We start from the raw sequence: 20916 nt of genomic DNA, 5'->3' as shown, positions 1-20916 counted from the left end.
AGGTGATCAATGGCTTTCAGGGGCCATGTGGTATTTTAACCCTAACCAGCTCTTCCAAAACTGGGTGCCTGAAAAGTAGCAGTGCACGTTTACTGCCGCTGAAGCCAAAGCAATTTTGAGATCTGGGAGCCAATGTCAAAGCTTGCAATGTGTTAAAAGCATGTTTTCTTTTTACTTTGTTTCTTTTCTTTCTTTCTTCCTTCCCTCCCTCCCTCTTTCCTTCCTTCCTTCCTTCCTTCCTTCCTTCCTTCCTTCCTTCCTTCCTTCCTTCCTTCCTTCCTTTCCTCCTTCCTTCCTTCTTTCCTTCCTCCCCTCCCTTCTTCCTTCTTCCTTTCCTCTTTTCTTTCTTCCTCTCTTTTTTCTTTGCCTGTAGCATAACATTTTGCAATATGATTGAACGTGGAAACTGATGTATTTCATAGGTCATCTTGTAAGTAACCAGTATTTCTTTCTACAAAGCCACAGGCAGACACCTTTGAAATCTTTTTCTTACTGCAGAATAGTTCATATTTACTATGGATTTTTGAAATTGGGTGTATTACATAGAATTGGCTTTCCAATAGCTGATCAAAACATCTCTCTTTTTTTCCTGGTAGATTTTAGAATCTCTTCATGAAGTTCTGAATCCTGAGTCAAAATTGAATCCTAGAATAGTATCTCCAGGGAATGTAGCTTAGTGGTAGAGTGCTTGACTCATGTGCATGAAGACCTGGGTTTCATTCCTCAGTATCACATACGCAGAAAAAGCTGGAAGTGGTGCTATGGCTCAAGTGGTAGAGTGCTAGCCTTTAGCAAAAGAAACTCAAGGACAGTGCCCAGGCCCTGAGTTCAATCCCCAGGACTGGCAAAAAAAATGTATCTCCAGAGAAAGGAAGTCTAGTAAGGAAAATTAATTTGCACAATTTCCAGTCAAAACATACAAGGTGATAGATTAACGAATGCTAGCAGATTAGGAAAGCTGTAAAAACAGAGGAACCAGCCTGCAGATGACTAAGCATTCAGATACTGTGGACAGACAGGCACATTTGGAAGAGCAGAATTGAGCATCTAGATGTATGTGGTCAACATTTGTTGACACCAGAGCCTTTCTAGTCACAATGTTTTATGCGCATCACGCCAGCCATTTCAGTTGTATGAAGTCTGCACTGAGTTCAGTCCTATGAAATATCACTAGTGACCTTCGGTTGTCTTTGGAAGGTTATTCAAAGACGCCTAAAGAGATGTAGCTTTGAATGACCCTAAGGAAGAACTGCAGAGTCCTCTGCCTCAGGGGTCCTCTGGGGTCATTCCTGCTCACACGTGGTCATTCATCCTCACTTTTTTCCTGTTTATTTCCTTAGAGTCTTGTGTATCCATCTCCAGCTCTTGAGTAGCTGGTATTACAGGCATCTACCACCACCATGCCCAACCTATTTCTATATTTTTTGATACTTAAAACTCCGGACTTTCTAGAGAGGAAATAAAAGCAAAATAAACCTTAGCGATTAGAGATTAAAAAATAGATGGCAAATTTGGTTGACCAGTCCAGTTTCTGCACTCAGGGAATTGTTTTTGAGATCAAGGATAGGATTGTAGAACTCAGCACCTTTTGGGAAGTATACGGTGGACGACATAGAAACAGACAGCGTAAATAGGTCAGCGTAGCTGTGTAAGTCCCTCTTTGGAAATAGGTGACCTTGGTAGGCTGGCTCCTTTGTAGGGAGAAGGTGGAATGGTGTGGGCCCAGGAAGGACAGGTAGATTTCCCCCAAAGCTGCATCTCTGTGGTCACTTCGTACAGGGGTGGTCTATTAACTTGGAGTGGCTTGGCCCCCTAAGCAGTCCCTGCTTGCCTGTAGTGCTCATTTGAATATAATTTGCATACCCTTTTTCATTTCTGAGGTGATGGTGGTTACTAACTGTGTCATTGGTGGGGTGATTTTTTCTCTTTTTAACCCCATGAGAGCTCTACCTGTCACTGCCACCAGACTCCCAGAGAGATTGCTCACTGGCTCCTGCCGCAGGCAAGTTCTCCAGCGTCCTTCAGGATTTCCCAGCAGTCCTCTCTTCACCCAAACCCTATGGCTTCCCCTCGTTTCTATTTTCTGCACCAGTCATAAAAGGAGATTGTAACAGCCCATTTGGGTTTCTTAATAGTGAAGAATGGAACCATCGTCCGCTTTTATAGAATTCAGCAAAATAAAACACCACTAGTGAGATCGCCTACATTTCTATGTAGCCCTGAGCAGAAAATAGTACCATAACAAGCTGCAGGTATCTTCTAAGCCAACCTCTTTCTGTAATCTTCTTTAGCTATTAATCATCAGCTTCTGCAATAAGTAACATTGAAAAATGAGGCTTCCTTCTTTCCCCCCTCCCCTTTTTGGGGGGCACTACTGGGGTTTTAACTCAGGGCCTTGTAGTTGTTGGACAAGCATTGTGTCAACGTTTTGCTCTAGTTTAAAATTTTTTTTTACTTTTATCTATATCTGTCTATCTACCTATGGTCTGTTTGTCTATTTCCTTAGGGTCTTAGGAGTCCATCCCCAACTCTTGAGTAGCTGGTATTACAGAACTGTACCACCGTACCCAGCCCTATTTCTATTTTTTTTTTTTTTTTTGCTATTTAAAACTCCAGACTTTATAACATAGAAAACAAAAGGAAACTAAAAAGAAATCTATGTTTAACGTTATATAGAACAACATCAATGAGATCATTTTTGTCTAAAATAGACATCTGCCTTTTGGAAGGAAGATTGCTTAGCCTACTACCAACCGCCAGGTGGTATGGGTTAAGGGTAATTGATTCCCTCAACATCATAGCTAATTTGATGGAGATATTTTTGTTTTATGAAAGCATGCTGCTCAGCTGTTTGAATTGTCTTGTTGTCTGATACCTCCCAGAGACATTGTCAATCACCTTTCAGCCTAAATGAGCTTTCATTAAGAGTATTAGTCCCACAGAATCCCCCTCGATCATCTGAGAGCTATAACAGGGAAGCAAAAAAGGAAGAGGCCGTTGCTCGTTTGCTGAATATCTCTTAGCTAGTTTCCTTTCTCTATCACCAATTGCAGCAAAATCTTATTCCCGAAGATACAACGCATCCATCATGTGGGCCTGAAGGAAGTTTCCAGCCAAGCTCTATTAGTACTACTGCCTAAATATTAATTTGCAGCTTTTTTTTTTCTGTCTGTGATTTGATGGCTTCTTTCTCCTTGGGGATTTTGAAGACCTCAAGGATGTAATTCCAGAAATGTTTCATGGCTTTTACTTTCTCTTCTGTACTTTTGTTTGGCTATTCTCAAAAGTTTGAAAAGAAAACTTTCCTGCTGTGAGAGGTGTCTCAGGATAATGGATTCTCATACCTCCCTTACCCGAGGTCCCATTCGCCTCTTAATCATGCATGCCGAAGTTTCTTTTCTGTGATTAGTAACTGCAGGCTTGTATATGCAAGGCAAACACTCTGCCATATGCCTTCAGTCCACCCACGAAAATTTGAATCACAATTACTAATTTCGCCAGGTGTCCCTGGCCCAGGGAAGTTGTGAAGCCTGTTTGTCTTGAGTGATTGGAACATTTCAAAAGCTAATTTGGAAAGCTTGCCTGGAAATTTAGGGTCGTGAAATGACTTAGCTCAGCTTTGCTAGTGAACTAACTCTGTGCCCTATTTATGGCTTCTAGCTCTTATTTTCTTTATCAGCAAGAAAATGGTTTATTTACTTCATCTGCACGAGAATGGTTTACTTACAGCTGACAGGATGTGTTGGTGGACATTGAAAAATGACCAGAATGCAGGAAAGGGTTCTCTACATTCTCCTTCCTAAACTAACCATTATTATCGGAATCTTAACCTAGGCAGTCTGAATTCCTATGGCCACTTACAGAAAGATGTGTTTTTGTGGGGTGATATCCCTGACTCTTCCAACATCCCAAAAATTGGTCTTAAAAAAGTGTTAAGATAATTCAATCTTAGTATAAAAATCTGATTGCAGCACAAATTTCATTCTTCCTCAGAAAACAGAAAAGGCATATCGGGATTTCTAGGAGCCAAGAAAAATGTTAAAAATTTTCTTCGATGTAATATAATCTTGAATTCGATTTTCTGTTGATGTGTGCAGGGCTCTTTCTGGGACAACTTGTTATCAACTAGATTGGATTTTGATGCTTACAAATCAAATCAAGCTGAAATGTCCACATGCAAACTCTACAAATTCTAGTTTATATCACCTAGAACAATTAGCTTGCAAGGAGTTTCATTTGTTTGATGGGAAGACATACATTGTAATGGGGCTTGATGTTTCTTGGACCAAATGTGTTCTCTGTTTTTAACCACATATAAAAGTGGGCAGACCAATATGTAACACATACTCAGGTTTTTTTTTTTTTCTTTTTGGTGCTGGTCCTGGAGCTTGAACTCAAGGTCTGGGTGCTGTCCCTGAGCTTTTGTGTTCAAGGCTACCACTTGAGCTGTAGTAGCTCCACTTCCAGCTTTTTGTTGGTAAATTGTAGATAAGAGTCTCCAGGATTTGCTTGAAATGGCTGGCTTTTAACCACAATCCTTAGATCTCATCCTCCCGAGTATCTAGGATTACAGGTGTGAGCCGCTGGAACTCAACTCATACTCAGATTTTAATAAGAATTAAATACAGGCCATTACTAGTGAACTTAATCAAGCAATAACTATAATATCAGTAACATTATTACATAATGACACTTAGGTATGACAGGTGTTGTCTAAGAAGTCATGAGCATTTACACGTAAGACATTTACAAGTAGATGCAACTTTACAAGCATTCACAAGTGAGTTTCCCAAGGGAAAAGACACAACTAGGTTTTAAACTCTGGAAGTCTGACCTCAGAACTTAACCAATACTCTATACCAGTAATGTTTTTCTGACAGTCCTGTTAAGAACTCTGTGTGTGTGTGTGTGTGTGTGTGTGTGTGTGTGTGTGTGTGTATGTATGTTTGGCTATACTGATCTTGAACACAGGGTCTCATGTTTGCTCAGTTCACTTGCTTCCAGCTTGGTGCTATACCACTAGAGCTATACTTCCAGTCTGGCATTTTGCTGGTTAATTGGAGATGGAATCTTGAAGACTTTTCTGCCCAAACTGTCTCCTAATGACCATTCTCCAGGTCTGAGCCTCCTGAGTAGCAAGGATTACAGGCATGAGCCAGAGGTACCTGGCTAAGAACTTAGTCTTTTAGTGAAATAAGTGGGATTTTGTTTGGATAGTCCAGCAGTATCTCCCTAGGTAGATACTCATGAAATGGGTTTGTGTCCACTAGGTGGCATTGCTGTTTTAACAGAATTCAATCCAAGCCATTATTTAGGCTTTGGACTTTGCTAAATTTGGGAGTACTGTCAGGACAATGTAATTGCATTTGATGGTTTTTGCTGTATTTCTCTTCCCATAATACTTTGTACTGATGCTAACTTACAAATAAACCATGATTTCTGGACAGTTAAGTGACTTCCCTTCAGGGTATAGGGCAAAGGCTGTCCAACCATTGTTGATAATTAATTCATTTGGAATTTATTTATGTTCTATATAAAGGGTAGACTGGGGAACTTAGATTTTAAGTAACATAAATGAAAATAAGATGGTAGCCTTCCTTCCTTCCTTCCTTCCTTCCTTCCTTCCTTCCTTCCTTCCTTCCTCCCTCCCTCCCTCCTTTCCTCCCTTCCTGCCTTCCTGCTTTCCTTCCCTTTCCTTTCTCTTTCTCTTTCCTTTCTCTCTCTCTTTTTCTCTCTTTCTTTCTTTTTCTCTTTCTTTATTTCTTTCCCTCCTTTATCTCTTTCCTCTCTCTCTTTTCTTTCTCTCTCTCTCACTCCTTCTTTTTTACATTCTCTCTTAGGAAGATTAGGTGCTTCCACTTAAACCCCTTGCAAGTAGCAGGTTGATGGATGGACCACGATGAGAACTCTGGAATCACCCTGCCTGAGTGGTGGAACTAAGTGTGACCACTGTTGGTCTAGTTTTTCCAGACTGCAGTGGACATACAATCCCATTACTGAGGAGAGTTGTGAGGGATGAACAAAGCACACAAGGTCAGAAGAGAGCTAGGATGCCCTTGATGATCACTCCCTATGAATGGAAAGGCATTATGGCCGGACGAAGACCACATTGATGCTATGCAGTCTTGCTTGTGACTACCTGAACTGCATTCTTGTGTTCTAGAACAGGCAGACCAGCCTCTCTTAACTGTGTTAGTTCAGAACCCCATGTATATTCGTTCTTTAATGCAGATTGGCAGAGCCTTTGCAGTCTTGTGCTCCACCCCTCCCACACAGAAAGAAACAGATGCACTGTGTATTTGATCTATGTGTGCAGTTATTGGGGAGGGATGGTGAGCTACTATTCATTTGGTTATTCCACACGGTTTCTGTATGTTTTCACTAAATCTCTCTGAACAACATCATTTTGGATACTTGCTGAAGTTGTCCTATTGATACCGACCAGTAAGAAACCAGATTCAACACATAGCGCCTGTTATTTCTTCACAGTTAGTTCTTTTCTCTCTTTACTTAAAATCAACTTTTATGGGGCAAGGTACCAAATAGCCATTTTTAGGATTAAGTAGTTAAGGTATGTGTTGGCAATTGTGGGGCTTGAACCCAGGGTCTGGGCGCTGTCCCTGAGCTCTTCTGCTCAAAGCCAGAGCTCCACCACGTTGAGCCACAGCTCCGCTGCTGGTTTTGGAGGGGTTCACTGGGGATCCCAGCCTTCTCTGCCCCCCAGCCTGGCCTCCCCTGCGATCCTCCATTCTCAGCCTCCCGAGTTCATCTTTTACAACCCCGAAGCCCCCCGCAGAAGCAGCCACGGTGGCTGCTAGACCCAAGCCAAGAAGGCCTTGGCCGAAGGGGACGGAGGCCTCGGAGGAGAAAACCGGCACTTACCGATCTCTGTCATGGTGATCCCTGGAGCTAACTGCCCGTTGTTGAAAGAGCTATAGGTAAACAAGTTGGGGACGGAGGTGAGGTCGTAGATGGGTTCTTGCTTGATCTGTTTGATGCCAGTTATGTCCAGTCCTGACTGGTCCGGGGAGGGCTGACCTGAGTCCACGTTGTAGTAGGCCTCGGACTTGGGCAGGTCGATGGCGTGCCCGTTGGCGTGGAAGGAGCCGCCCGTCTCGCCGCTCAGGTGGCTGAGGCTGCTGCTGTACACGCGGGTCAGGGCCTCGGCCTCGCCGCTCTGCTGCTGCCGCTGCTCCTGCAGCCGCTGCTGGTGCTTCTGCACCTCGGCGTACAGGCTGTCCCGCTGCTTCTTGGACATCCTGCCGAACTTCACCGCTGCGTGCGAGAGGGAAGCAGAGAGCACCAACGGTCAGGCGGCCATGCTCACCCCTGCGCTGAGCGGGGCCTGGGCTGGGCCCTGCCCGGGCGCTGAGCGGGGCCTGGGCTGGACCCCGCCGGGGCGCTGAGCGGGGCCTGGGCTGGACCCCGCCCGGGCGCTGAGCGGGGCCTGGGGCGGACCCCTGCCCGGGCGCTGAGCGGGGCCTGGGGCGGACCCCTGCCCGGGCGCTGAGCGGGGCCTGGGGCGGACCCCTGCCCGGGCGCTGAGCGGGGCCTGGGCTGGACCCCGCCCGGGCGCTGAGCGGGGCCTGGGCTGGACCCCGCCCGGGCGCTGAGCGGGGCCTGCCCGCCCGGGCGCTGAGCGGGGCCTGGGCTGGACCCCGCCCGGGCGCTGAGCGGGGCCTGGGGCGGACCCCTGCCCGGGCGCTGAGCGGGGCCTGGGCTGGGCCCTGCCTGGGCGCTGAGCGGGGCCTGGGCTGGACCCCGCCCGGGCGCTGAGCGGGGCCTGGGCTGGACCCCGCCCGGGCGCTGAGCGGGGCCTGGGGCGGACCCCTGCCCGGGCGCTGAGCGGGGCCTGGGCTGGGCCCTGCCCGGGCGCTGAGCGGGGCCTGGGGCGGACCCCTGCCCGGGCGCTGAGCGGGGCCTGGGCTGGGCCCTGCCTGGGCGCTGAGCGGGGCCTGGGCTGGACCCCGCCCGGGCGCTGAGCGGGGCCTGGGCTGGACCCCGCCCGGGCGCTGAGCGGGGCCTGGGGCGGACCCCTGCCCGGGCGCTGAGCGGGGCCTGGGCTGGGCCCTGCCCGGGCGCTGAGCGGGGCCTGGGCTGGGCCCTGCCCGGGCGCTGAGCGGGGCCTGCCCGCCCGGGCGCTGAGCGGGGCCTGGGCTGGACCGCATCCTTTCAACGCCCAGTCCATTGGGAGCACAGGTTGTGCGTGGGGCAGCGCCTGGCCTGGTGTGTAACGCAGAGGGAGGTCCCTGGCTGCGTGTGTGCGTGCGTGTGCATGTGCGTGTGCATGTGCGTGCATGTGTGCGCGGGTGTGCATGTGTGTGCATGTGTGCGCGGGTGTGCATGTGTGTGCGCGTGTACGCGTGTGCATGCGTGTGCGTATGTATGTGCGCATGTGTGTGCATGTACATGTGTGAGTGTGTGCATGCGTGCGCACGTGTGTGCATGTGTGCATGTCTGTGCGTGTTGTGTGTGCATGTGCGTGTGTGCACGTGTGTGCATGTGCATGTGCGTGTGTGTGCATGGGTGTGCGTGTGTGCATGTGTGCATGTGCGTGTGTGTGCGTGTGTGTGCGCGCGTGTGTGCGTGTGTGCATGCGTGTGCGTGTGTGCATGTATGTGCAAGTGCGTGTGCGTGTGTGTGCTTTGCATCAACTGTCACAAACACCCCGGACAACGGATCTGAAAAAGAGAAAGGATTGTCCTTCCCACTCACATCCTAGTTATTGCAAACCGGGTCTCTGTGGGCTCGCCGTGAATCCAGGCTTCTGCACCGCAATGGGTAGGTAGACCTGTTGCTTTGGGGCCTGCCACGGGGTTTGAACACTAGGCGAGGAGTGTGAACCCACTGTTCGTTCACACTCCCCGAAGAGGAAGCTAAGGAGAGAAGGAAGGGGCTCCGGTCTTCTGATGCTGGGGAAGGGCTTGCTCCAGGTGACCTGAGAACTCCTAATGCCCCTAACCCCATCTTCCCCCATGGCTCCAAAGTCTTTACAATATAGGTCCCTGGGAGACATCTAAGATCCAAACTGTATCCTTAAGAGACAAGAAATTTAAATGTGTGTGTGTGTGTGTGTGTGTGTGTGTGTGTTTGGTATAGTCCTGGCATTAGAAGATACCTATTTGCTTATTCTTTTCCACTCGTGAAAAAAGTACTCACACAACTAAAACCTACACTCAGCAAAATGATCAACTTGGATCTACGGTTAAAACGTCTATTAACCCTTTCTGTTAAATTTCTCCTCTACGTCTATGGTGACCAGGCTCTTGGGAACAGCCTTATTATTGTGGTTTTAGCACGGTTGTGTACATAATATGCTAGGAAAGATGAGGAATGCAGGGTAGGTTTAAAACACAATTTTAAGTCAACCACCGCATTGGCTTTCAGTGGCATGTCAGTCTGGAGCAAATGATAAGAATCCCTGGGAAACAGCAATTTTGTTCCGTGCCCAGCCAGCAAGCTGACGGTTGCTGCCTTCCCTCCCTCTGCCAGCCTCAGGTTTGATTTTGCTCATCTCTTTGAGCAATTTTTTTTTTAAAGTTTGATTGTGTTCGTCTCTTTGCTCATCTCTTGCAGCAAAATCCTCAACTCTTTTGAGGAAAATTGAGGAAGAGTCTTGGCAAATAGTCAGCGTGGTAGAAAGAGGATGGCATTGCAACACACTGTTTCTTTAACTCGTGCAACTCAAACTCCTGATCGGTTAGGAAATTGACATTTTCCCTGGCACATTGTCAACTCTCATTTTAGCACGTGAACATCCTGGGGCTCAGAACTACCCAGTGTGAAACATCCAACTCTCCACTCTCCTCACAGCTCCTGCTATCTGTGGGACCCTGGACCAATCAAAAGGAACCTCTTCTCTGAGGTTTTCTCTTCTTTGGTGACAGTGTTTGCATGGGCTACTGGGATCTCACATTACACAGAAAGGTGGATGTAGAAAGCAGAAATAAAGCTATCTCTTGGATTTAGTCACTAAGGTTGTACTCATTTGAGAGTAACTTAGGGTCAAGTGTTGACCATTTTTAGCTCCAAATGTCCATGCTACTTACTCCCTATCAGACTCCTCCAAAATTTCATATTCTCTTTCCTTTGGGTAGAGAGCTACCAAATTCTATCCAGGCTGAGACAGTTTAGAATGGAGACCATATTTCCCAGCCTTCTTCACAAGAGTTGGGGCTAAATGACCAAGTTCTGATGAACAGGAAGCAAATGGAATGGTGGCATACATTTCCAGATGTGGGGACCTGTGTTTTCCCCCGTGTCTGCTTGGGCTGTGAATGTGATGGCTGGGGTTAGAGAAGTTCACACTCTTCCTATTTTCACCATAATGTTTCTTAAAAATAAAATCCCAGGGGCTGGGAAGGTGGCTCAGTGGTCGAGCACTTCCCTTGCATGCATGAGGCCCTGGGTTCGATTCCTCAGCACCACATAAGCAAAAAGAAAAAAGCCAGAAGCGGCGCTGTGGCTCAAGTGGTAGAGCGCTAGCCTTGAGCTGAAGAGCTGAGGGACAGCGCCCAGGCCCAGAGTTCAGGCCCCACGACCGGACCCCCCCCAAAAAAAATCCCACTTGTTTCTGAGGCTGCCTAAGTAGGAAAACAAAGTGATTATTATCTAACAATTTTTTCTGAATGAAGACAAACAATCTGATTACTTCTCCTTTCTCATCTTACTTGCTGCTTTGATTGGATCTTGAATCATTTAGATCATTGTGTTTAACTTGGTTTGTAGAGACACTGCCTTCATTTGTTTCGCAGAGACAAATTTGTCTACTAATTGTAATGATACTGCCAGTTTTCCTTGAGCAGAATTCTACAGTAACTTTCAGGGAAATCTATCTTTTTACCTTATCATCTTTCCAAATCATTAACTACATATTATTCTTTAGGGGAAAAGGTTTGTTTAATAGAGAAAAATTGAACAATAATATTGTTTCCAAGGAAATTCCCCTCCCTCTCTCCTCCTCTCTCTTCACCAAGAAAGTAACATTTTCCTTCCTTCCTTCCTTCCTTCCTTCCTTCCTTCCTTCCTTCCTTCCTTCCTTCCTTCCTTCCTTCCTTTCTTCCTTCCCTCCTTCCTTCCTTCCTTCCTTCCTTCCTTCCTTCCTTCCTTCCTTCCTTCCTTCCCTCCTTCCTTCCTTCCTTCCTTCCTTCCTTTGCATTTATGTAGGTTCAGAACAACTCTTTGATGCAGCTGTAGGAGTGAACAAGACCCATTTCCAAATTTTGATCAAGATGTATTTACATATTGAATTGAAACTCCTCCGTACAAATACATAAAGCTAATAACCAACAAACAAAAACAAACCAACCCTAAAAACATGTTTTTGTTTTGGCAACGGTAGGTCTACTCTCGGACGTATTTTTAGCAGTACAGGTTTACATTTGTTTGTCTAAAATTAGAGGACTTAAAATCTGAGAAGGAGAAATCGGTCCCACAGAGCAGTGGAAACACAATCCCGCTTAGGCATTCTTTCGCGTTCATTCTTGCTTCAGTGTATGTAAGGGCCGTGCACTGTGCCGCAGACTGATTACACTGGTGATCTCATGTCTGGCGCTGTGTCCTTCCCTGTCCATAGTTTGTGTTCTTTCATCCTGTGTGAGGATTGCTCGTCCCTTCACTTACAGTCACATGGTTCGCCCTGGGTCAATGGAACATCGACAAGGGCTCATGGGATTGGACACCTCCCCAAGGCAAGGGCATGCTGGAGCTAGCCGGCTGACTACCATGGGAGGGAGAGCCTTTTCTGCTCTGGCATTTAAGCAAGGCTATGTATGAGCACAGCCACCGAACTGCCCTGCAGCCCACATGTGAAGACGTTGCGCTGTTTCCCATAGTTCTCGTAATTAGCGCTAATGAGGTACAAAAAATGCACTGGCAAGAGCTTTATCCTGCTAAAATCTGAAGCCTCAACAGATAAAAACAATGCTTTTTTTCCCCCCCCATCAGATCGACTTATGAAGTCACTGAGCCACTGGAATATTTAGAAGGAAACGAAGTTCTACTGCATTTCAGGATTATTAGGCGGCATCCTGAATGAAGGAGTTGGTTGTCAGTGACAGCAGCAGTATTCTAGAATGAATTTTCCATTCACATGGGAACCTTCGGATAAACCAGGGTTTCGGTTTTATACTCCTTACCCTGCAACAAAAATGATGGCATGTTTGGGGAGAAATTATAGTACGTGGTAAAAATATACCTGCCCACATATCCTGACGTATAAACAATTCCTTGTCACTGTGAGTAGAATGGTTATATTCTTCACTTACTTTGTCAAGGGCCACCTTTCCGAGTATTTGTGATTCTTAGCACTGCCAATTGATGAGAATTGCACATATTGTTAACTGTTTGTCTTTCTCAAACTTGAGTTCTTCTGTTAATGACATTCACTCCAGTCTAGAGACAGCCCCTTGGTAAACTGCTACCTCTTAAAGAAACCAGCATGATTCTGTATACAAGTGCTTTATAAATATTCAGCAATCGTGCATTTGCTCATGCTATGCTCAGAACCCTCATTTCAATCCCATACAAGCAAAGAACAATTTTATGCATAAGTATTAGACGTCATCTCATTGGAAGGTGGATTGTGGGATTCTAAATGGAGTGGAAGTTTTCAGAGGAGCGAAACGATAAATCCATAGTTCCATGAACGAGTTCTACACTCTACTAAATGACCCCTTGGCAAATATGCATGGTTAAATGACAGATAGTCTCAGAGTCAGGCCCAGGGGACAGAGAGCAAGGGCACTTACCAAACTGAAGATGCTACTTTATCTCTGAGGGATTCTAGAAAGAAGCTAAGAGTGAGCCATCTTACCTTGGCTTTGATACCATTGCTAAAAGACTTTGAAAATGCTTTTTAATCAGTAGATGGGAAGGTACTTTTTTAATAAGTGAAGAGAATTTCCATCTGTTATGCTTTTCTTTTGCTATCTATGTATCTTCAGTTTTTGTAATGGGGTTTAAACTCAGGACTTCACATTTGCTTGGCTTGCTTGCATATGGCTGGTGCTCTACCACTTGAGCCATACCTCCAGCCAGGCTTTTAGGTTGGTTAATTGGAGATAAAGTCTCAAAGTCTTTTCTGCTTAAACTGGCCTTGAATTTTAATCCTCTAGGTCTCAGCCTCCTGAGTGGTGAGGATAGCCACCTGGCCCAGTTGTAATTCTATGAAATTCACCTTCAGAGCTTCCTAACCATGTAGTAGGCATGGCTTATTAGCCGCACATACCACCCGTCAAGGCTCCCTGAAATTAGTATATTTATTTGAGATGTAAAACTTACATCATTACTAATTCCATAGATTAGTTACACTGTTTATAATTCATATTCTGACCAATTTCCTCTATGACATAATGAAAAGGCCTTTTCCCCACAGAATTGCTTTTTTTAATAGATGTTTTTTTCTGAGCCCTCTTTCTCACATTTTCAACCACTGCCTCCTGTAGTCTTTTCCCATTATGATTACTTTGAGGCTTCCGTGCTCAGGACACATTTTGAAAAGTGTTCCTGCCAGCTTCAGCATCTCTGCACCTACAGTTGAAACAAATCATGATCCTTACTCCCACTGCGCCTATTTGTTACTTTCACTGGATTAGAGGTGTATGTGCTGTAGTGACTTTCTTCCTCCTCGAGGATGGTTTATAGCTCTCTCCATTAGGTAAATCCATATGTATTATATTATATTATATATATAATACATATTATATATATATATGATCATGTCATTTGGAATTCTGCTAGACTCGGTGGGCTGATGTTACTGAATTTCTAAATCTATCCTGGGCATGTGCCTCAATCTCTCTCCCTTTCTTCCTCCCTCCTTTCTTCCCTCCCTCTCTTCATCTTTTTCTCTATAGCTATACTTCTTTTGTCTCTCTCTTTTGTGCCAGTACTGGGGCTTGAACTCCTGGCCTTGTGTTCTTGCTTGGTTTTCTCGCTCTTGGCTTATGTCCTACTAAGTGATTCCTCTAGTTCCATTTTTTCCTCTAGCTCACTGAGGATAAGAGTTCTTGGATTTGTTTGTCTGGAGTGGCTCTAAACCTTCACCCTCTCATCTCAGCCTTCTGAGTAGCTAGGGTCACAGGTGTGAGCCACCAGTGCCTGGCTTATACCAGTTAACTCCTGCACATCATTTTGTTCAGCATCACAGATCCACACGGGCTGCCTTTCTAGAGAAGAGATGTTTCTTAATTGTAGGAAGAAGTAACAAAAATAAAGACACAAAATGGCTTATCTCTTTGCACGATTGTAAATAGGGCTTTTCAGATACTTTCAATTAATATACTTCATAAAGATGAATATACTTCTTCCCAAAGATTTTCACTGACTCCCGAGAACGACTTAGCTCCCTTCTACTTTCTTTTTCATGTTGAAGAACATGAATGAACTTTAATGTTTAAACACTATGGTAGTGTGTAAACACTATAACTTTGCTCCAAGAACACATCTAGGTAATGAGTGAGCTCCAAAGAAGCAGTGAAAATAATAGTTAATAGGAAAAGTTTGAAAACTTGATCTCTGTAGCTTTGGAAGTGACTTAAACCCTAAAGGTCTCAAGGCCAGACTATTTCCTACTCACTGTTTTGAAGGGAGTCATGTTTGTTACAAGTGTACTTAAATGCAAAACAAATTTAGGTTGATTGGGCATAGAGCAAAAGGTTAAAAAATTCATTAGCAACATATATGTTTCTAATTCATTAGAAACATATATCCAGAAACAAGGTATGCTGATTATTTTTTTTAAGCTTGGAATTTTCTTTCTTTTAAACAAAATTGTATTATTTTGAAGTTCACCTTCAGTCGTGGGAATGTGACTGGGGGTAGAGAATGCTCTGCTTGGTGAAAATCAGGGGCCTGGTTTGTATCTCTGACTCTGGGTTCATTCAGCAACTACTCAGTTGCTTGCTTATAATCAACCCTTCCAGGTTCAGTGGAAACAAGACAGAAATGTCCCCAGACTCAGGGCCAGTCTATAATCTGCTATAGGAGAGCTGGTGCCGGAGGTGAGTTAGGAAAGAATGAACGTATGTGGGCGGCTAAGGATGGAAGAGAAGCCAGGGGACGTTATGTGTTCATCTTGAGTTTGTTCAGCTTCTTTCATTCATGGGAGAACTTGGGTTGGGAATCCAGGCCACCCAATTTGGTTGGGCATAACGGAGGAGTGCAGACTTGTGTCACATGCTGAGGAGTACCACCTACACAAGCCTTCTAAGATGTGGACTCCTTTGTAAGCTTCAATATGACTCAGAATAGTCCGGGTCTTTGTGTGCGCATCTGGGACTAGCCAGCCGAACTTCTGAGCCTCCTATAGACGCACGATCTGTTTTAGTATGCATGAAGCAACCATGCACCAACCACTCAGACCCCTCCAGGTAAAGGACCCATTTGCCCGTCCCTTTCTGGGTTTAGCTCTGCAAGTCTCCCATGCCAAGGACACGCGAAGAGACTCTCACTTTTAACCTCGGTAACCCTTCCTTCACCTGGTTGGCACTGGCTGCTGCACTAAGCCACCATTACATGCCCCCTTTCTTCTTAGGTCTTGGACAACGCTCCCTTTCCCGTGTCCTTACTTTCCTTCTTAATTCACTGCGCCAGCACGGTGTGCTTTTTCCTCCCCACCCCCCTTCTTGGGATCCCAAATTCCCACATTTAAACTTCTTCCAGTGGCTGCAATAATCTCTCGTGAAGACTCATCCATGTGGAAATGCTCAAGTAAGGAGTGGAAGGCAGTGGCTCACCATCTCTCGACATTCCTAGAGCAAGACACTTCTGCAGTCGGCAGTGTTGGCAACGGTTTCTGTTGGTTCTGTCAATCAAACAGTTTCTCTGCCTTGGGCAGGAATAAGAGGCATTATTCTGTTGGCTCCTCCTAAAGAAACCCTACAGGGAACAAGAGAAGGGGAGAGAAAGGCTCATAAGAAGGGAAATGTGAACGTACACCCATGTTACATTTTCTGGAGTGAACATAACTGAGGGGAATTTTCACAGTTCTGTGAATATGTCACAGATATTCCTGTGTGGGAAATAAATATTATTGAAGAGGTATGATGGTGTTGCTCATTTATTCATGCATGCATGCATGCATTTATGCATTTGTATGAATATCTATTGCAAACATTATGGACTATGCTGATCTTGGCAGAGAAAACAAAGTTTCTGCTCCAGAGAGCAGTAGCAGGGGGTGAGGTGGGGAGGGGGGTGGGTAGAGGAGTGACAAAGAAATGGGCCACTGGGAAACTAAGTATGATACAACTTGACCAAGACAAGGACCAGGTGCTGAGGTACCGAGGGTTTAATCATTGAAGGGTGAGTGCTTGATATGTGCTACTGCCTTCCTAGCTCCCTTCCTTCCTTCCTTCCTTCCTTCCTTCCTTCCTTCCTTCCTTCCTTCCTTCCTTCCTTCCTTCCTTCCTTCCTTCCTTCCTTCCTTCCTCCCTCCCTCCTAACCTCCCTCCCCCCTTCCCTCTCTCTCTTTCTCTTTCTTCCTTTCTTTCTTTCTCCCTCTCTCTCTCTCTCTTTCTTTCCTTCTTTCTTTCTTTCTTTTCTCTCTTTTTTTGTCAGTCTTGGGGCTTGAACTCTGGGCTTGTGCGCTGACCCTGAGCTCTTCAGCTCAAGGTGAGCACTATTCAACTTGAGTCACAGTGCCACTTGTAGTTCTCTGGTGGCTACTGGAGATAAGAGTCTTACAGACTTTCTTTCCCGGGCTGACTTTGAACCATGATCCTCAGATCTCAGCCTGCTGAGTAGCTAGGATTACAGGTGTGAGCCACTGGTGCCCAGCCTTCCTAGTTTCTAGGATGTTTTTTCCTCCATTAAAAAAAAGTCAGTGTGGTCAGCTATATCTAGAAGTTGCTTTGTAAACCAAAGGAGGTATCTTTAAATCAACCACATCTCTGAGTAATTAAAAAATGGAATGCGACCTTTTTAACAACAATAACAATAAATGTAAAACCAAAACAAACATTTTCTGCTTGGTCCTGGTACAAGATGAACTGTGATGGACCATATACCGCTCTTAAATTGGAAACATTTAACTAAAGCTCACTTGAACCAAAATTCATTGGATTTACCATCTATTATTATTATTGTTGTTGTTGTTGTTGTTGGGTAGCTGTCCTGGGTCTTGAAATCAGGGCCCAAGAGCTGTCCCTTTGTGCTCAAGGCTAGCACTCTACCATTTGAGCCACAGCCTTTTGGTGATAAATTGAAATGTCTCACGAGTTTCCTGTCCCAGCTGGCTTCTATAAATATTTTTTGATACTCAGTAAAAACAGTATTCCAACATAATGTGTTAAAATTAGATACAAATACAAAAGTAGCAATAGTTGGAAGAGTGACAGGATTGATGTACGGATTCTCGTTCGGTCTTGGACTCCAACGTGGCTGGACTTCGGCACTGTGAAGATGGTTTTGCTGGACTGGAATGAGCCCTGGCAATGGCCCCATGGCCTGGGATCCCTCAGAGAGTGAACAGCCCCCTGGTTTTGTCAAGCCCAACACCATTCAGCAGGAAGCAGTTTCAGTTCCCTGTTCCGTGTGTACTGGTAATTCACTTGGACCAGTGATGGCAGAATGGGTAACTGTTCAGTTTAACTGGACTCATGGAGCCCCTTAAAATAGAGACCTCGTATAAGCCCCGGGGGTTGAAGTTAAACCATGAAAACTGTTAGAGTGAAGAGAATTTGAAAATTATGTTGTAAGAAAGAACTGTTTTTGTTTCTTTGGTATGTTCTTCCCTCTATGGTATAACCCCTTTGTCACTGTATTTGATGCCCTGCATCTTGTATATATAACTTTCAAATTTGGGGAGGGGAAGGGAAATAACAAAATGCTGAAACAAGGACACAGGCTGACCCATTGTTTTTTTTTTTTTTTTGTCGGTCGTGGGGCTTGAACTCTGGGCCTGGGCGTTGTCCCTCAGCTCTTCAACTCAAGGCAAGCGCTCTACCACTTGAGCTACAGCGCCACTTCCCAGGCTGACCCATTGTAACAATGAGATGTACAAGACAGTGTGTTGAAAACAAAATTTACAACTTTGGGGGGGGGGTGAGGAGTTGGGGAGGTGGGGAGGGAAGGGTTGGTAGGGGAAAAACAAAGGCGGGGGTAACAATGCTCGATAGGAAATGGACTCATTAGCTTACTCATGTAACTATAACCATTCTGTACAGTATCTTTACAATAAAAATTTTAAAAAGGAAGAACTGGCTAGTTTTTAATCTTTGAATGCTGTCATTCACTTGAGCACAAGATTTGGCAGAAAAAGATTCAAGTGAAGTCCCAACTACAAGCCCTAACTTAAGACCAATGTAATATTACTTCTGAGTCATTTCTTGCTTCTCTTATCTGTTGCTCCATATTGCACGTAGTTTTTGGCATGAGCAAGATATTCTGTTTCACGTTTTATTGAATAAATAGGCATTGAAGATGTGTATGAACTGAATTGGCATTATTGAAAATGGGTTGCGTATGTTGACTCAAAAACTATTATGAAAACGCAGAGGTTGATCTAGAATGTGCTGACATGAATAGCTAATACTGAAGGAGATTTCTTGAAGGAGATTTTTTTTTTATTGGAGAAAATGCATCATATTTTAAAATGTACGATTTGTCTGTGAAATAAACAAGAGCAGTAGGAAATAGTTGTTTTGACTAAAACCTCAGAGTGGTCTACAGCATCATAGCAGAATTTCTAGTAGTGGTCCTTTCTTTTAAACGGAAAGGATCACACTTGTCTTCAGCTATTAATATGTTCTGTTATTTTTGTCCAGCATTTAAATCTTGCAAATCACTATTTCAAATATTTTCTCCTTAACATAAAGATGGACGCATGTTTTGGAATAAGACATGTTTCAACTAGAGGTTATGTAAAGAAGCACCAAATAGTTCTGCTTTGGTATTATATCTTAAGATTGTTTCTAAAGCTAGGAGGCCGTAGCTTATGCCTGCAATCCTAGCAACTCAGGAGTCTGAGATCTGAGGATTGTGGCTCAAAGCCAGCCTGAGCGGGAAAGTCCATGAGACTTTTATCTCCAATTAACCACCAGAAAACCGGATGTGATGCTGTGGCTCAAGGTGGTAGAGCGCTAACCTTGAAAGCAAGAGTTCAGGGGCAATGTGCAGGCCCTGAGTTCAAGCCTCACTACCAAAACAAAACAAAACAACCCCCAAACAAACAACACTCCCTCCATTTCTAGTGCATATGATGTCAACTAGACTACCACTCTTGAAATTTCAGAGCCTGATCAAAGTTGTTCTGATTCCAAAGGGACAAGGGTCTATGAGGAAAACCATTTTTCTACACCTGCCTTTATTTATTTAATTAATGTTTAATTAACATTGAATGGATATTGTCATGTTGATTTTAATTCTGCTTTTGCTTTGTTGTTTCTTCTTGATGAGTCAGAAACAACCGCACGAAGGTGGATAACACATGGTTTTACTTCTTGTCTTTTTTTGTTTCCCTGGGATTTGGGTTTGAACTGAGGGTGTTGTGTTCTTACTTGTCTTGGCTGCTCTACTGGCTCTACTCTACCACTTGAGTGACACTTCCAGCTCTGCTTTTTGCTGGTGGTTCTGGAGATAGAAGTCTCACAGACTTTTCTGCCAGGGTTGCCTCAAACATTGATCCTCCGGTTCTCAGCCTCTTAAGTCTCTAGGACTGCAGGTGTGCACCACTGCTGCCTGGCAGTGTACAGTTCTTAATTACAGGTCTGTGGGAAAGGAAAGACTGCAAGGGGCATCCCATGACACCCCCATATGGGCAATCACAAACTGTTTCTTAAGCAGGCTGGTGAGTGCATCTTTCTCTCCCTTCACTTTTCTTCTTATTCTTTCACTTTGCTTTTCTGTCCAGTTTCAATTTCAGGAGTCATACTTGGTTCTTAAGACTTTTATGAAGACATAGTTAAATACTACCTGACAGATACTGTATCTCATCTACTCTTGAAAGCATCTTAAGATCAACATTGGATTGTAAGGACTGAGAATGTAGCTTAACTGTAGAGTACTTGCTTAGTGTGCACAAGGTTGAATCTCCTTCGTGATTCAATCACCAGCACTAGCTACGCCCCCCCATCCCCCCAATTATCCTTGAATAGCTTCTGCCTAATTTTTACACAGTAAGTTTCAGGACAACTTGACTACAAAGTGACACCCCTTGTCTCATTAAAAACAAACAGACATACAAACAAACAAGATGGGATCCTAGAACAACCACACTCAATCTCCTTCAGTTAACTGACCTTAAATTAAGGATTCACTTTTCTTACATTTGACTGAAAGTATAATCACGCCTGCCAATAACGTTGCCAAGCCAGTCCCCAAGGTCCTCCCGGATGGAGCTGCTATTCCTTGGTGAGCTGTTCTGATTTTCCCCTGAGATGTAGACTCTCGCTCTTTCCCCTCTAAGCACAGTTTTTACAAACTGCCTGCTGAATTTCAGACGTGTCTTATTTGGGGCTAGGTCTATGACAAAGGGCTATTCCCTGAGCTCCGTGTTTCCAGTGGCCTTTGCTCAGATGCATGAGCTTGACATTGGGTTGATGGCATCTGCCTGTGGGGGACATTGAACTGAGTGTGAAAACCACTGTGGTTTCATCGGCTCTTTACTATCTCCATCAATGACATCAATCTCAGGACGGCATAGAGAAGTGAAGAGGCTGGCCACGGTGACTTGGAATGGCGTTAAGGATGTTGTGATCTACTTTTAACATCCTGTGCTTCCTGGAGAACAAAAGGATGGCTATGTATATTTCAGCCATCACCGGGATGTCCTGTTCTTCAAGCAGATACACAAATATCTGCCCCGGAATTTATAACCTTGATTTTAACCTTTAGTTCTATTATGAGTGCATAGGATTTACTCAAGATGATACTGCAAAAAAAAAAAAAACCCACAAAAAAGAACAGCAAGCGTCA

General features: G+C 44.7%; 1 protein-coding gene across 1 annotated transcript in view; it reads right to left on the bottom strand.

Annotated features, from left to right (window-relative positions):
- The window catches only part of Rorb (RAR related orphan receptor B), a 79653-nt gene that overhangs the window by 40827 nt on the left and 17910 nt on the right, over positions 1 to 20916 (bottom strand). The window contains exons 3-4 of the mRNA XM_042699392.1: positions 15738 to 15879; positions 6883 to 7275 (exon numbers count right to left, since the gene is read on the bottom strand). Coding sequence (XP_042555326.1) covers positions 6883 to 7275; positions 15738 to 15879 — 535 coding nt within the window. The remainder of the gene's footprint in view (positions 1 to 6882; positions 7276 to 15737; positions 15880 to 20916) is intronic.

The sequence above is a fragment of the Dipodomys spectabilis genome, unplaced genomic scaffold (assembly GCF_019054845.1).
Source record: "Dipodomys spectabilis isolate Male_0828 unplaced genomic scaffold, ASM1905484v1 ptg000241l, whole genome shotgun sequence".
NCBI classification, from domain to species: Eukaryota; Metazoa; Chordata; class Mammalia; order Rodentia; family Heteromyidae; genus Dipodomys; species Dipodomys spectabilis.
Note: the sequence above shows the minus strand (reverse complement) of the source record. Positions and strands in the feature narration are given on the sequence as shown.